This window comes from Eriocheir sinensis, chromosome 24 (genome assembly GCF_024679095.1).
Source record: "Eriocheir sinensis breed Jianghai 21 chromosome 24, ASM2467909v1, whole genome shotgun sequence".
Taxonomy (NCBI): Eukaryota; Metazoa; Arthropoda; class Malacostraca; order Decapoda; family Varunidae; genus Eriocheir; species Eriocheir sinensis.
This window is the reverse complement of record NC_066532.1, coordinates 2,909,141-2,926,210: the sequence shown is the minus strand read 5'-3', so window position 1 is coordinate 2,926,210 and position 17,070 is coordinate 2,909,141. Positions and strand designations below refer to the sequence as shown.

General features: G+C 42.6%; 1 protein-coding gene across 1 annotated transcript; it reads right to left on the bottom strand.

Moving 5' to 3' along the window:
• Positions 1-655: 655 nt before the first annotated feature.
• LOC127003091 (cilia- and flagella-associated protein 251-like) lies at positions 656-1,510 on the bottom strand. The gene has a single exon (XM_050869505.1). The coding sequence runs from the start codon at positions 1,508-1,510 to the stop codon at positions 656-658; it is 855 nt and encodes a 284-aa protein (XP_050725462.1).
• Positions 1,511-17,070: the final 15,560 nt, after the last annotated feature.

The window sequence follows — 17,070 nt, the reverse complement described above, 5'->3', positions numbered from 1 at the left end:
TTAGCTGTTCTCCTTTACCTAACTCGTCTCCCTGTTCTCTTTTCTGTTTTCACATTAACAACTTGAGGGAAAAAAAAAGAGAAAGAAAAGCCGCATTGAATCCATATACTTAGTTATCCTTCCTTACTCAGCTGTTCTCTCTCTGTTTTCCCTTACTCATCTGTTTGCCCTTACTCATCTGTTCGCCCTTACTCATATGTTCTCCCTTACTCAGCTGTTCTCCCTTACTCATCTGTTCTCCCTTACTCATCTGTTCTCCCTTACTCATCTGTTCTCCCTTACTCATCTGTTCTCCCTTACTCACATGTTCTCCTTAACTCATCTGTTCTCCCTTACTCATATGTTCTCCCTTACTCAGCTGTTCTCCTTTACTCACATGTTCTCCTTAACTCATATGTTCTCCCTTACTCAGCTGTTCTCTCTTACTCATCTGTTCTCCCTTACTCATCTGTTCTCCTTTACTCACATGTTCTCCTTAACTCATATGTTCTCCCTTATTCATATGTTCTCCCTTACTCAGCTGTTCTCCCTTACTCTGCTGTTCTCCCTTACACAGCTGTTCTCCCTTACTCTGCTGTTCTCCCTTACACAGCTGTTCTCCCTTACTCATCTGTTCTCCCTTACTCAGCTGTTCTCCCTTACTCACATGTTCTCCTTAACTCATATGTTCTCCCTTACTCATATGTTCTCCCTTACTCTGCTGTTCTCCCTTACTCTGCTGTTCTCCCTTACTCTGCTGTTCTCCCTTACTCTGCTGTTCTCCCTTACTCTGCTGTTCTCCCTTACTCTGCTGTTCTCCCTTACTCTGCTGTTCTCCCTTACTCTGCTGTTCTCCCTTACTCTGCTGTTCTCCCTTCCTCTGCTGTTCTCCCTTACACAGCTGTTCTCCCTTATTCTGCTGTTCTCCCTTACTCAGCTGTTCTCCCCTACTCAGCTCTTCTCCCTTACACAGCTGTTCTCCCTTCCTCTGCTGTTCTCCCTTACACAGCTGTTCTCCCTTCCTCTGCTGTTCTCCCTTACACAGCTGTTCTCCCTTACTCTGCTGTTCTCCCTTACTCAGCTGTTCTCCCTTACTCTGCTGTTCTCCCTTATTCAGCTGTTCTCCCTTACTCATCTGTTCTCCCTTACTCAGCTGTTCTCCCTTATTCAGCTGTTCTCCCTTATTCTGCTGTTCTCCCTTCCCCAGCTGTTCTCCCATACTCTGCTGTTCTCCCTTACTCATCTGTTCTCCCTTACTCATCTGTTCTCCCTTCCTCAGGTGTTCTCCCTTACACAGCTGTTCTCCCTTACACAGCTGTTCTCCCTTACTCAGCTCTTCTCCCTTACACAGCTGTTCTCCCTTACTCAGCTGTTCTCCCTTATTCTGCTGTTCTCCCTTACACAGCTCTTCTCCCTTACACAGCTGTTCTCCCTTACACAGCTCTTCTCCCTTACACAGCTGTTCTCCCTTACACAGCTGTTCTCCCTTACACAGCTGTTCTCCCTTACACAGCTGTTCTCCCTTACTCATCTGTTCTCCCTTCCTCAGGTGTTCTCCCTTACACAGCTGTTCTCCCTTACACAGCTGTTCTCCCTTACTCAGCTGTTCTCCCTAACACAGCTGTTCTCCCTTACACAGCTGTTCTCCCTTACTCAGCTGTTCTCCCCTACTCAGCTCTTCTCCCTTACACAGCTGTTCTCCCTTACTCAGCTGTTCTCCCTTACACAGCTCTTCTCCCTTACACAGCTGTTCTCCCTTACTCAGCTGTTCTCCCCTACTCAGCTCTTCTCCCTTACACAGCTGTTCTCCCTTACTCAGCTGTTCTCCCTTATTCTGCTCTTCTCCCTTACACAGCTGTTCTCCCTTACTCAGCTGTTCTCCCTTATTCTGCTCTTCTCCCTTACACAGCTGTTCTCCCTTATTCAGCTGTTCTTCCATCTTCAGTTCTCCCTTACCCAGCTGTATTGTTGTTGTTGTTGTTGTTGTTGTTGTTGTTGTTAAAGATTTTGTCCCCCCGCGTATGCACCATGGGCCTTTGTCTGGTGACGGCCCATGTGGTGGGTGCTGGTCACCATATGACTGTTCGGGCTGTTCCACTCACCAACCACTATGCGCCAATTCTTGCCTGTATATGTTCTGGATCTAAAGTCATGTGGGAGTCCTACCCGGTAATATACGACAAGAATATTTTTTACATTGCCCATCCACTGATAAATCAAGAGCCAAGCAAGAATGGCTCCACTATAAAACCCTTGCCTGCGCCACTAAGGGACTGGGGCCAACCAAGAGCCCCCATCATGGAAGCCTAACCGGCGCTTTAGGTCAAACGTAAAAAAAGCAGCTTCAATCAAGGCTGGACGCAACCTTTACCTTCCTAGACAATGCAGGTTTAGATTCTTAAGCCTACCTCTGCAGTGCTCGCTTCTCAACCCAAGACGTTTATCAGGGGGGTGGAGTCGGAGTCGGAATCGGAGTCGGTAAAAATATCTCTGACACCGACTCCTATTTTTTACGTGATTTAGTGTGGCTGGATGTGATGTGGTGTGTGGTGTGGCGGGGTTTGGTTTGCCCACCACTGTACTGCAGAAGAGGTGAAAGGGGGAGAGTATGGGTGGAGTCGGAGTCGGAGTGGCAACCTTAAAATTTCCTGGAGTCGGAGTCGGAATCGGTAAAAATATCTTTGACACCGACTCCTATTTTTTACGTGATTTATTGTGGCTGGATGTGATGTGGAGTTTGATTTGCCTACCACTGTATACTGCAGAAGAGATGAAAGGGGGAGAGTACGGGTGGAGTCGGTGTCGGAGTGGCAACCTTAAAATTTCCTGGAGTCGAAGTCGGAATCGGAGTCGGAATCGGAGTCGGAATCGGAGTCGGAATCGGAGTCGGAGTCGAGTTCCCTTATATCCGACTCCACACCCTTGACATTTATAATCACTGACGTTCTTTCTGTGATAAGGAGACCAGAACCGTGCGGCGTAATTGAGATGAGGTCGGAGTACGGTCGGTATTTTCAGACGCTTCCGCCCCCCACATCAACTGCTTCCAAAGGCCGAAAAGGGGATCAGTCGGATTATGATGAGTGTTTTCTTAGGTTCATGGTACAGAAGAAGGGTCAGACTACCACCAGGGTCATACAACTACTCCTGTAAATGTCCCAAACTCTTATGAAAGCCTTGTTAAATATGGGCTCCGAAGTGTTTAAAAATATGCCCCTATCACTAAACCCTAAATGACTCCTTCCAATGACTCCTGACTACCACCAGGGTCATAAAACTACTCCTGTAAATGCCCCAAACTCTTATGATAGCCTTGTTAAATATGGACTCCGAAGTGTTTAAAAATATACCCCTATCACTAAACCCTAAATGACTTCTACCAATGACTCCTGACTATCACCAGGGTCATAAAACTACTCCTGGAAATGCCCCGAACTACTATGAAAGCCTCGTTAAATATGGGTTTCGAAGTGTTTAAAAATATGGCCCTATCACTAAACCCTAAATGACTCTTACCAATGACTCCTGACTACCACCAGGGTCATACAACTACTCCTGGACATGCCCCAGACTCTTATGATAGCCTTGTTAAATATGATCTCCGAAGTGTTTAAAAATATGGCCCTATAACTAAACCCTAAATGACTCCTTCCAATGACTCCTGACTACCACCAGGGTCATAAAACTACTCCTGGAAATGCCCCGAACTACTATGAAAGCCTCGTTAAATATGATCTCCGAAGTGTTTAAAAATATGGCCCTATAACTAAACCCTAAATGACTTCTACCAATGACTCCTGACTACCACCAGGGTCATAAAACTACTCCTGTAAATGCCCCAAACTCTTATGATAGCCTTGTTAAATATGATCTCCGAAGTGTTTAAAAATATAGCCCTATCACTAAACCCTAAATGACTCCTTCCAATGACTCCTGACTACCACCAGGGTCATAAAACTACTCCTGGAAATGCCCCAAACTACTATGAAAGCCTCGTTAAATATGATCTCCGAAGTGTTTAAAAATATGGCCCATTCACTAAACCCTAAATGACTCCTTCCAATGACTCCTGACTACCACCAGGGTCATACAACTACTCCTGGAAATGCCCCGAACTCTTATGAAAGCCTTGTTAAATATGGGTTCCGAAGTGTTTAAAAATATGGCCCTATCACTAAACCCTAAATGACTTCTACCAATGACTCCTGACTATCACCAGGGTCATAAAACTACTCCTGTAAATGCCCCGAACTACTATGAAAGCCTCGTTAAATATGATCTCCGAAGTGTTTAATTAAAAATATGCCCCTATCACTAAACCCTAAATGACTTCTACCAATGACTCCTGACTACCACCAGGGTCATACAACTACTCCTGTAAATGCCCCAAACTCTTATGATAGCCTTGTTAAATATGATCTCCGAAGTGCTTAAAAATATGCCCCTATCACTAAACCCTAAATGACTTCTACCAATGACTCCTGACTACCACCAGGGTCATAAAACTACTCCTGGAAATGCCCCAAACTCTTATGAAAGCCTTGTTAAATATGATCTCCGAAGTGTTTAAAAATATGGCCCTATCACTAAACCCTAAATGACTCCTTCCAATGACTCCTGACTATCACCAGGGTCATACAACTACTCCTGGAAATGCCCCGAACTACTATGAAAGCCTCGTTAAATATGTGCTCCGAAGTGTTTAGAAATATGGCCCTATCACTAAACCCTAAATCACTCCTTCCAATGACTCCTGACTATCACCAGGGTCATAAAACTACTCCTGGAAATGCCCCGAACTACTATGAAAGCCTCGTTAAATATGGACTCCGAAGTGTTTAAAAATATGGCCCATTCACTAAACCCTAAATGACTCCACCTAAACCTAACCTAACCTAACCTAACCTAAACTAATCTAACCTCACCTGACCTGTTCAAGAGTGGGGGCCCCTACCCGTACAGACTCTAATAAAAGGGAAATACGTGTCCCCCCCCCTCCACCCCCCCCCCCGGTTATGCAGGAAGCCAAGGATATGTGTTGTAGCCCCAGTTATGCAGGAAGCCAAGGATATGTGTTGGCGAGGTGACAAATCTAAAGAAAAGTTGTGGGGCGGCTGCAGGGGTTGAGGGCCAGTAAAAAGGCGGTTACAGGGAGGCCCGGGCGTGTGGTTAGGCGGAGTTATGTGTTGGCAAGGCACCAGAAAAGGGGAAAAAAGAGAGAAGGAAAAAGAAGGAAAAATAAGGTGGCGGTGTTTGGGGGTCTGGATCGATAAAAAAAGAATGCTGCAAGGAGGCTCGGGTGCAGTGGAGGCGTCTAGAACAATACAAGGAAAAAAATTAAATGTGGTACCAGTGTTGGGAGCTTTGGATCCATGAAAAGATTGTTCCATAGAGGTTTAGAGGCTTGTTTTAGGTAGAGACATGTATTAGGAACGTACAGAAAACACGGGTTGGAAATATCGGCGTCTGGAACAATAAAAAAAAGTAAAAAAGGAAAGAAAAGGAAAAAAAACAGTGGTTAGGGGCTTTGGATCGCTAAAAAGATTGTTACAAGAAGACTCAGAGATCCAGTGGAGGCGGAGAAATGTTTTAGCAAGGTACAGAAAACACGTGTTGCCAGTATCGGCGTTTGGAACAATAAAAAAGAAAACAGAAAGAAAAGGAAAAAAATAATGGTGCCAGGGTTATGAGCTTTGGATAACTAAAAAGATTGTTACAAGAAGACTCAGAGATGCAGTGAAATCGGAGAAATGTTTTAGCAAGGTACAGAAAACACGTGTTGGGAATATCGGCGTCTGGAACAATAATAAAAAGAGAAAAATAGAAAAAAATAATGGTGTCAGTGTTAAGGGCTTTGGTTCTCTAAAAAGATTGTTACAAGAAGACTCAGAGATGCAGTGGAGGCGTCTGGAACAATAACAAAAGAGAAAAAAAGAAAGAAAAGGAAAAAACAGTGGTGCCAGGGTTAGGGGCTTTGGATCACTGAAAATATTGTTACAAGATGATTCAGAGATGCAGTGGAGGCGGAGAAATGTTTTAGCAAGGTACAGAAAACACGTGTTGCCAGTATCGGCGTTTGGAACAATAAAAAAGAAAACAGAAAGAAAAGGAAAAAAATAATGGTGCCTTGGTTAGGGGCTTTGGATCACTGAAAAGATTGTTACAAGAAGACTCAGAGGTGCAGTGGAGGCGTCTAGAACAATAAGAACAAAGAATCTCCACCATTTCTATAAGCCTTTTACCCTCTTGATCTCCAGTCAAATGTCCCCAGTCAATATTAGGGCAATTAATGTCCCCAATTATTATTGCTTCTTTGCTTTGTGCTAGAGAGTGAAGCTCTTCGTACAGGGCAGTGTCATCGGCTGCCTGTTGTTTTGGGGCCTGTATACGGTCGCAAGTGTTAGTTTCTTATTTTTCGCAGTTATTTCCACATAGACGGAGTCGTAATTCTCTGCGTCCTGTTTGTCTATTTTTATGGCAGGGAGCGTACTTTTTACGTAGCAAACTCTTCCTCCTCCTTTCTTGTGCTTTCGATTTTTGTGGAAGCTTTCGTACCCGGGGAGTGACAGTTCGGATACTAGATGTGCAGAGTTGGCTCAAGTCTCTGTGATGGCCACCACATCTGGTTTCTCTGTTGCAATATACGCCCTAATTTCGTCCTTTTTTGGGTAATAGACTGCGTGCATTTGTGTACAAGACGGAAATGTGACTCCTGGTTGGGCCGCGACGTGTTGTATCAGTTCGCTTGTCGGAGGCGTCGTTTGTTACACAGTTTCTTGCAAGCCGCACCGACGCTACGGTTTGGTTGATCAAGGGTTGCCTTTGCCCCGCCCTCGCCTGCAGGGAAGGGAGGAAAGTGAAGGAAAGAAAAGGGCAGGGGAAGGAAAGGGAAGGGAAAAGGAAGGGAAGGAAAGAAAAGGGCAGGGGAAGAAAAGGGAAGGGAAAAGGAAGGGAAGGAAAGAAAAGGGCAGGGGAAGAAAAGGGAAGGGAAAGGGAAGGGAAGGGAAAGGAAAGGAAAGGAAAGAAAATGGCTGGGGAAGAAAAGGGAAGGAAAGGGAAGTAAAGAAAACAGCAGGGGAAGAAAAGGGAAGAGAAAGAGAAAAGAAAAGATAAGAAAATAAAAGGGAAAAGACCAGACGATAACATAGGTAGGTCACTGTAGAGCAGCGTGGGCGGAGGGAAAGTTGAGGTAGGTCAGGCGGACGGGCGATGGAAAGGTCACGGCTGAAGGAGGTCATTTAGTAAAGGGGAAGGCGAGACAAGGGATATTAATAATGTCTTTCCTCTCCTTTCCTTTTCTTTCTTTTCCTCTCATTTTCCTTTCTTTTCCTGTCGCTTTCTTTTCTTTCCAATCCTCTCGTTACGTTTCTTCTACTGTTTTTCATTTCCTTCTCTATCCTTTCCTTTCCTTTCCTTTCCTTTCTTTTCCTTTCCTTTCCTTTCTTTTCCTTTCCTATCCTTTATTTTCCTTTCCTTTGCTTTCCCTGCTTTTCCTTTCCTTTCCTTCTCTCTCCTTTCCTTCCCTTTCCTCTCCTTTCCTTTCCTCTCTTTTCCTCTCCTTTCCTTTCTTCTCCTTTTCTATCCTTTCCTTTCCTATCCTTTCCTTTTTTTTCCTCTCCTTTCCTTTCCTTTCCTTCTCTCTCCTTTCCTTTCCTTTCCTCTCCTTTCCCTTCTTTTCCTTCCCTCTCCTTTCCTTTCCTTTCCTCCCTTCCCTTCTTATTGTTTTTTTCTCATCGTTCCTGTATCGACGAGTGGATTATTAACATTTAAAGGTCACAGATCAGTGGAGAGGTCACACCTTGGGGCGAGGTCACGGCTAAGCGAGGTCAGGTCATGCAGTAAAGGGTGAAACAAAGAGAGGTTCTTATCCCTGTTTTGCCGGATGGAATATTAACATGCAAAGGTCATAGTGTCAATGGGGAGGTCACATCTGAGGCGAGGTCACAGCTGAGAGAGGTCATGCAATATAGGATGAGACTAATACACGTTTTGTACCTGTATTTAAAGACGGAATATTCATATGTAATCGGCGAGGTCATGGTCAAGAGAGGTCAGGTCAGCAATTTTTTTCTACGTTCTTCCTATGGCACCGGTAGAGTTTCATGGTGTGACCTGGTGGTTGGTTCCAGCCCGTCATGGCGCTGGCAAGTATTTATAGTAGCGCCATATTGCCTGGCTCATGCTGTCCCCTAGAGCTCATCTTTGATCCTCTTTAGTGAGAATCTAGAGTCCGGGTTGATAGGTGGAGATAAGAAGGGCAGAGCAGACCAAAGAAGGAAAGGAAAGAAATGGAAAAGATGGGTTAGGAAGGGGAAGGGAAGGGAGGGAAAGGAAAGGAAAGGAAAGGAAAGGAAAGGAAGGGAAGGGAAGGGAAGGAAGGGAAGGAAGGAAGGAAGGGAGGGAAGAGAAGAAGGAAGAGAAAGAAAGAAGAGAAGAGGAAGGAGAGAAGAAGAAGAGAAGGAAGAGAGGGAAGAGAAGGGAAGAAGAGAAGAGAAGAAGAGAAGAAGGAAGGAAAGAAGGAAGAAGAGAAGAAGAAGAGAAGAAGAAGAAGGAAGGAAAGGAAAGGAAGGAAAGGAAAGGAAAGGAAGGAGAAGAAGAAGAGAAGAAGAAGAAGAAGAGAAGGAAGGGAAGGAAAGGAAAGGAAGAAGGAAAGGAAAGGAAAGGAAAGGAAGGAAAGGAAAGGAAAGGAAGGAAAAGGAAAGGGAAGGAAGGAAGAAGAAGAAGAAGAAGAAGAAAAGAACGAAGAAGAAAGAAGAAGGAAGGAAAGGAAAGGAAAGGAAAGGAAAGGAAAGAGAAGAGAAGAGAAGGAAAGGAGTGGAATGGAATGGAAAGGAGTGGAATGGAATGGAATGGAAAGGGAAGAGAAGAGAAGAGAAGAGAAGAGAAGAGAAGAGAAGAGAAGAGAAGAGAAAAGATGCTGACCACTCATGAGAGACATCCCTGCACTGGCGGATGAAATACTAACATGGAAAGGTCGCAGTGCAGTGGAGAGATCACGTCTTGGGTCAGGTCATGGCCAAGCGAGGTCATGCAGTGGAGGGCGCGGCGAGGCGAGGCGAGACAAGGTCGAGTCGAGGATCCTCCCTGTATTGACTCGCGAAGGTTGACGTCACTGCCCAAGGACGTGGCATCGGCCCAAGCGAAGGATCATCCCCTTCCTTCGCCCCCTCATCCTTTGTCCCCCCATCCTTTCCCCCCTCTCACCTCTTGCACCCCTTCCTTCCCCGCCCACTCCCTGACCCCCTCCCCACTCCCGCCCCCGCCGCCTGCCCCATGCACGCCTAACCACGGACACTCTCACACACATGGACCCTTAGTAATATGCAGCTTAGGGCGCCGCCACGGACACCAAGCACGTACGTTCTCGCAGCTTGTCTTATGGTATCGCTGTTTTTACGGGGCCTTTTTCATTTTTCTGTTTTTTTTTTTAGGGCTTTTCTTTGTTTTTTGGGGGGCCCTTCTTTGTTTTTTTTGGTCGTTTTTGATGTTTTTTGGGGTCTTACTTTTGTTTTCCAAGTTTTTTTAGGGCTTTTCTTTGTTTTTTCGGCCTTCCTTTTTTTTTTGGCTGTGTTTTTTCCGGGCCTTTTTTTAATATTCCTTGCTTTTTGTGTGTTTTCGTGCTATATTTGTGTTTTTTTTCGGCCTTTTTCGTTTTCCCGGGCGTTTTTGTTTTTCCGGGCTTTTGTTTTTCCGGGTTTTTGTTTTTCTGGGCTTTTTTGTTTTTCTGGACGTTTTTGTTTTTCCTGGTTTCTTTTGTTTTTCTGGGCTTTTTTGTTTTTCTGGGCTTTTGTTTTTCTGGGCTTTTTTTTTTCCGGGTTTCTTTTGTTTTTCTTGTCTTTTTTTGTTTTTCTGGGCTTTTTTTTGTTTTTCTGGGCTTTTTTTGTTTTTCTGAGCTTTTTTTGTTTTTCTGGTCTTTTTTTGTTTTTCTGGGCTTTTTTGTTTTTCTGGTCTTTTTTGTTTTTCTGGGCTTTTTTGTTTTTCTGGGCTTTTTTGTTTTTCTGGGCTTTTTTGTTTTTCTGGGCTTTTTTTGTTTTTCCGGGTTTCTTTTGCTTTTCTGGTCTTTTTTGTTTTTCTGGGCTTTTTTGTTTTTCTGGGCTTTTTTTTAATTTTCCTATTTTTTCGAGCTTTCTTTCTTTTGGAGTCATATTTTTTTCCGGGCATTTCTTTATATTTTCGGTCAGTTTCGTTTTTTTCCTCACGCCTCAGAAAAAAAACGCGAACAATACAGGTTTTGACAATGAATTAAGTAAGGATATATATAATGTTTACCCTTATTGTCTCCAGCGGGCTTTTTTTCACATTTGTTACCTTTTCTTATGCCCTTGAATGACTCCTCTGCTGTAAGTGAAGTGTTGCCAGGCTGTATTTCTGTTGGGGTAAATGATTTCTGCTATGAGCGTCTTGGGGTGAGTGTGTTCTATGTTCATGTGTTGCGAGTTTGTGTTGCGTGTTCGTGTGTTGCGTGTGTGTATGTGTTCAGTGTTGGAGTGTTGCGTGTTACTAAATCCTTTCCGTTGAAGTTTATAAGTAACACAAGAAATACGAGACCCCCCAAAAAAGTTATGGTTAAAAGACAAAAAATACTCAATTCTCCCACTTGAAGTTGATAAATAAAAAAAAGGAAGATTAAAACGAAATTAGAAGGTTCTTGAGCAATTTAGGAACAGAAATTTAGTAACAGCTCACAGTCATTGAAGTTGATAGATAATAAAGAAAGAACAAAACAGAACTAGAAAAGGTTAAAGGTAAGGAAAGAAAAAAAATAAACATATCGAAAGCTCTCCGTTGAAGTTGATGAGTAACACAGGAAATACAAAACAAGTCCAGGAAAAAAAAAAAGGTTATCGTGTTATCAAAGGAGGATAAATCTACTAGAAGGTCTCACTAGTCTTGAAGTTGATAGATAGAAGAGAAAAAGAACAAAACGAAATTAGTAGGTTGTTGGACTATTTAGGAAGATAAATGTAGATAGAGTTCTTAGTTAAACAGTTGATAAGAAATAAAGAAAAAAACATAAAACTAGAAGATTTTGACGTTGAGGAAAAGAAAATAGTGAAAGCTCTAGAAGTTAATAAGTAAAACAGGAAGAAGAAAAAGAGAATAGAAAGATATTGTGTTAAAGAAGACAAAAAAAAAATACTAATAGCTGTAAGTTGAGATTGATAAATAATAATGAAAGAACAAAACAGAAGTAGAAAAGGTTAAAGTTTAGGAAAGAAAAGAAATAAGCATACTCAAAGCTCTCCGTTGAAGTTTATAAGCAACACACGAAACACAACACAAGTCCAGAGAAATAAAAAAAAAAGGTTCTCGTGTTATCAAAGGAGGAAAAATTTACTAAAAGGTCTCATTTGAAGTTGATAGATAAAAGAGGAAGAACAAAACGAAACTAGTAGGTTGTTGGACTATTTAGGAAGAGAAATGTACTTAGTGTTCTTAGTTAAACTGTTGATAAGTAATGAAGAAAGAACAAAACAGAACAAGAAAAGGTTAATGTTAAGGAAAGAAAAAACAAACAAACATACCCAAAACTCTCATTTAAAGTTTATAACCAACACGGGAAACAGAAAACAAGTCCAGCAAAAAGAAGAAGAAAAAAAAAAAAGGTTCCCGTGCTATCAAAGGAGGAGAAATTTACTAAAAGCTTTCTGTTGAGTTTAATTATTAACGTGGGCAGTACAAAGGGCGCCGTAAGGGGGGAGTGGAGTTATTAAAGGAGTGAAATTAATCTAGTAAAAGGTCTTTGCTGAGTTGATGATTAATGCAGCGGGGAGAGAGGAGGCGCCGCGCTGCTGCTGGCTGGGTTTGTAAGGCGAGAAAACACCATAAAAAAACATTGCTCTAAAGATCCTGCTTAATGTTAATATAAATAATGGAGGACAGTATTGCCAAGTGCGTGGTGACGTGTAGTAAAGCTGCTCTCTCTCTCTCTCTCTCTCTCTCTCTCTCTCTCTCTCTCTCTCTCTCTCTCTCTCTCTCTCTCTCTCTCTCTCTCTCTCTCTCTCTCTCTCTCTCTCTCTCTCTCTCTCGTGTTAATGTTTACTATTTTTTTATTATTTTTGTTATCATTCTTGTTGTTCTTGTTCTTGGTCTTGGTCTTTCTTTATTTTCTTGTTTTTTTGTTCTTGTTTTTTTCTTCTTATTACAACAACAACAACAACAACAACAACATTAAGAACAAATATAGCTGTTCTGTTGTTCATGATTGTTGTTGTTGTTGTTGTTGTTGTTGTTGTTGTTGTTGTTGTTATTGTTATTATTATTATTATTATTATTATTATTATTATTATTATTATTATTATTATTATTATTATTATTATTATTATTGTTGTTGTTGTTGTTGTTTTTGTTATCATTCTTCATCTTGTTCTTCTTGTCCTTGTTTTTCTTGTCCTTGTTCTTCATCAGCATCTTCAATAACAACAAAAACATCAACAACAACAACAACAACAGCAACTACTACTACCACCACTACTACTACTACTACTACTACTACTACTACTACTACTACTACTACTACCACAACCACTACTACTACCACCACTACCACCAATCATGTATTTTTCTGTCCACTTTTTTGCGTTGATTCTCCATCTTTCCGTCAGACCCAAATCCCAACCCTTTTTGTCGTGGTACGTGATCGCATAAAAAGGGGAATCCGATCCTTTATCACCCACGCTGTTGACAAGTAATTTGGTTTTATCACTCCCATTCTTGTTCGCTCTCTCCCTGTCCGGCGGTAAGGGAATCAGGGTCGCCGAATGGGACTCGAACCCTTTCCCCCTTGGTGTTGGATCGCATTAAAGAGAGTTTTCGCACAATCTGTTGACGTGTGATGTGGTTTTTGATCCCTTTCACTCGTGTTTGTTTTTGATCCCTTGTTTTTGTTGTTGTCTTCTTCCTCCTCCTCTTCCTCTTTCTCTTCTTCCTTCCTCCTCCTCCTCCTCCTCCTCCTTCTTCTTTACTCCTTGTCGTTGTTATCATCATCTTTTCTGTCCGTCTTTGTTTTGATTCTCTTCCTCTTTTTCTTGTTTTTTTTCTTTTGCTTCTTAATTTCTTCTTTTTCTTCGTATTGTTTTTGTTCTTCTTGTTTTCGTTCTTCCTCTTTTTCTTCTTCTCCTTTTTCTTTTTGTTTTGTTTTTGTTCTTCTTTTTCTTCTTCTTTTTCTTCTTTTTCTACTTCTTCTTTTCCTTCTTCTTCTTTTAGTTTTGGTCTTATTCTTGTTCTTGTTCCTTTTTCTTCTTTTTCTTCTTCTTTTCCTCCTCCTCTTCTTCTTCCTCTTCTTCTTCTTCACGTAATCTGTCTACTTGTAATTTTGTTTTATGGCTTCCACTGTGTTTGTTTTGTTGGTGTTTGGTGGAAGATTGTTTTGATCCTCTTCTTCCTCCTCCTCTTTCACCTCCTCCTCCTCCTCCTCCTCCTCCTCCTCCTCCTCCTCCTCCCATAATTTGTTGACCCGTGATTTTGTTTTATTAGATTCGCTCATGTTTGTTTTGTCGCTGTTTGATTTTATGACTCGTTGTTTTGGTCTCCTCCTCCTCCTCCTCCTCCTCCTCCTCCTCCTCCTCCTCCTCCTCCTCCTCCTCCTCCTCCTCCTCATCTTCTTCATTTTCATCATCTTATGTCTTTCACTCTGTTCTGTTCCTTGTTTTCTTCATCTTCTTCCTCCTCTTCTCTCTCTTCCTCCTCTTCCCCCTACTTCTTGTTTCGTTCCTCTTCTTCCTCCTCTTCTTTCTCTTTGATCTCTTCCTCTTACTCCTTGTGTTGTTCCTTTTCTTCTTCCTTCTCTTCTTTCCCTTTCTCCTCCTCCTCCTATTCTTTGTTTTCTTCCTCTTCTTCTTCCTCTTCTTCCTCCTCTTCTTTCTCCTCTTCCTCCTACTCTTTGTTTTCTTCCTCTTCTTCTTCCTCCTCTTCTTTCCCTTTCTCCTCTTCCTCCTACTGTTTGTTTTGTTCGTCTTCTTCTTCCTCCTCTTCTTTCCCTTTCTCCTCTTCCTCCTACTCTTTGTTTCTTCCTCTTCTTCTTCCTCCTCTTCTTTCCCTTTCTCCTCTTCCTCCTACTCCTTGTTTTCTTCCTCCTCTTCTTCCTCCTCTTCTTTCCCTTTCTCCTCTTCCTCCTACTCCTTGTTTTCTTCCTCCTCTTCTTCCTCCTCTTCTATTTCCTCCTCCATCTCCTCCTTCTCCTTGTCGTCATCCTTATTCTGTGGGTACCCTGGAGCTCCTACTCTTTGTTTTCTTCCTCTTCTTCTTGCTCCTCTTCTTTCCCTTTCTCCTCCTCCTCCTACTTTGTTTTCTTCCTCTTCTTCTTCTTCCTCTTCTATTTCCTCCTCCTCCTTCTCCTCCTCCTCGTCATCATCCTTCTTCTGTGGGTACCCTTGAACTGCTTCCTTTCCTGTACAAAATCATAAAAAAACATCGCTATCCCATACTCTGTTTACACGCTATTTTGCCTCACCGCTTATACTTGTTTGTCCGGCCATTGTTTATCTTATTTACATTGTTTATCGTCCCCCCTTCCTCCCCCTCTCCACCCATATTGTCGTTCTGGTCGTTCCTTATCAGCCTCGTGTTATCTTGAGTCGTGTACAGCGCTGGCGACGGTAATTACTGAAGTGGTCGGTAAACAGCGCTATCTGCAACGGGGTGATTGACTGCCCTACCGCCCTCAGCCCCACCGCACTCTCCTTCCCTTCCCCCTTCCTTTGAAAAGCCGTTGTTAGGTTAAGAAAGGTAAACATAGAAGTTAGGTTAGGTTAGGAGATGAGAGGATAGGTTAGGTTGGGTTAGGTTAGGTTAGGTTAGGTTAGGTTAGGTTAGGGGATGAGAGGATAGGTTAGGTTGAGTTAGGTTAGGTTAGGTTAGGTTAGGTTAGGAGATGAGAGGATAGGTTAGGTTAGGTTAGGAGATGAGAGGATAGGTTAGGTTGGGTTAGGTTAGGTTAGGTTAGGTTAGGTTAGGTTAGGAGATGAGAGGATAGGTTAGGTTAGGTTAGGTTAGGTTAGGTTAGGAGATGAGAGGATAGGTTAGGTTGAGTTAGGTTAGGATAAGATAGGTTAGAATAGGATAGGTAAGGTTAGTGAAGGTATGGATACGATAGGTTAAGATAGGAGAGGTATGGATAGGTTAGGGTTAGTTAGGTTAGGTAAGGTTAGGGTAGGTTAGGTTAGGTAAGGTTAGGAAAGGTGTGGATAGGATGCTAGGTAAGGATAGGATAGGATAGGTTATGTTAGGAAATGTATGGGTAGGATGTTAGGTAAGGATGGGATAGATTAGGTTAGGTTAGGAAAGGTGTGGATAGGATGCTAGGTAAGGATAGGATAGGTTAGGTTAGATTAGGAAAGGTATGGGTAGGATGTTAGGTAAGGATAGGAGAGATAAGGATAGGATAGGTTAGGTTAGGATGTTAGGGTAGGATGTTAGGTAAAAAGAGATAAGGATAGGTTAGGTTAGGCTAGGAAAGGAAAGGTATGGATAGGAAATTAGGTAAAGATAGGGGAGATAAGGATGGGATGGGTTAGGTCTGCTTTGTTAAGGTTAGGATAGGATGTTTGGTAAGGATAAGAGAGATAAGGATAGGTTAGGTTAGGCTAGGAAAGGAAAGGTATGGATAGGCAATTAGGTTAAGATAGGGGAGATAAGGATGGGATGGGTTAGGTCTGCTTTGTTAAGGTTAGGATAGGATGTTTGGTAAGGATAAGATGTTTTTCTCTTTCTTTATTTTTCTTTTCTCTTTTTTTCCTTTTTCTTCTCTGTTTTCCTTACCCTTATATTGCCCTTCTTCTTCCCTTCCTTTCCCTTCATTTCTTAGTCTTGGGAGGGAAGTAGAATGACCTTTGAGCTTTTGACCGTAAAAATGAAAAAAAAAAATAAACCTCACTCGTTCCTGACCTTTCATCTTTACTCACCTCTTCGTCCTTCTTCCCTTTAGTGTTTCCTTTTACCTATACACTTTGAAGCGGGGTGGAGTGAAGTGGAAGGGAGTGGAAGGGGGTGGAAGGGAACCGGTCACCGTAAACACACAAAAGTAATAGGAAAACACTACCAATTCTCACTCCGTTCCTTTTCCAACTTCATCTCCTCATCCACCTCTAAGTCTTGACCTCTGAGCCTTTGAGCGTAAAAAAAAAAAAAAAAAACCACTCGTTCCTGTTCTGTGTCTGACCTTTCATCTTTATTCACCTCTTCGTCCTTCTTCCCTTTAGTGTTTCCTTTTACCTATACACTTTGAAACGGAGTGGAGTGAAGTGGAAGGGAGTGGAAGGGGGTGGAAGGGAACCGGTCACCGTAAACACACACAAGTAATAGGAAAACACAACCATTCTCAATCCGTTCCTCTACCGAGTTCATCTTCTCATCCACCTCCTCGCCTTCCCACTTCTTGTTGTCGTTGTTCGTTGGAGTGGAGTGGAGTGGAACGGAGCGGAGTGGAAGGGAGCTATTCACTGCCCTCTCCTCCATCATCTAAACTCCCCTAATTATCACCTCACTGCCCCTCCTCTACCACCTCACTGCCCCCCTCCTATATCTCCTCACTCCCCTCCTTCCTTCACCATCTCACAGCCCCCCTCCTCCTTCGCCACCTCACTGCCCCCCCTCCTATATCTCCTCACTCCCCTCCTTCCTTCACTATCTCACAGCCCCCCTCCCTCCTTCGCCACCTCACTACCCCCCCCTCATTCACCAACCCACGCTCCCATCCTTCATAGAGTACCAGAAAACTCCAACTCATTTTTCCTCCCTTCCCTCACTTTATCTCCCTTCCCATCATCTCTTCCACTTCCATTTCATTCTTCTTCCTTTTCTTACCCTTTGAAATTGATGTGAATTGGAGGGGAGCCTTTCAACATAAGAAGAGTAATACTAAAAATAAGAAAAAAAAACTATCTCATTTTTACTCCTTTCTTTCCCTACCTTCATATCCAGTCACCTCTCTACCTTCTCTTTTCTTATATAATGTTTTGTTTTCTTTCTCCTTTGAACTGTAGTGAAGGGAAGTGGACGAGATAGCTAACATTCTCACTCCGTTTCTTTCCCTAATTTCATATACAGTCAGCTCTTCACCTTCTCTTTTCTTATAATAATAATAATAATAAT

Excerpts from the sequence above, each read along its gene's own strand:
- LOC127003091 (XM_050869505.1), bottom strand. The coding sequence starts at position 1,510 with ATGAGTAAGGGAGAACAGCTGTGTAAGGGAGAACAGCTGTGTAAGGGA.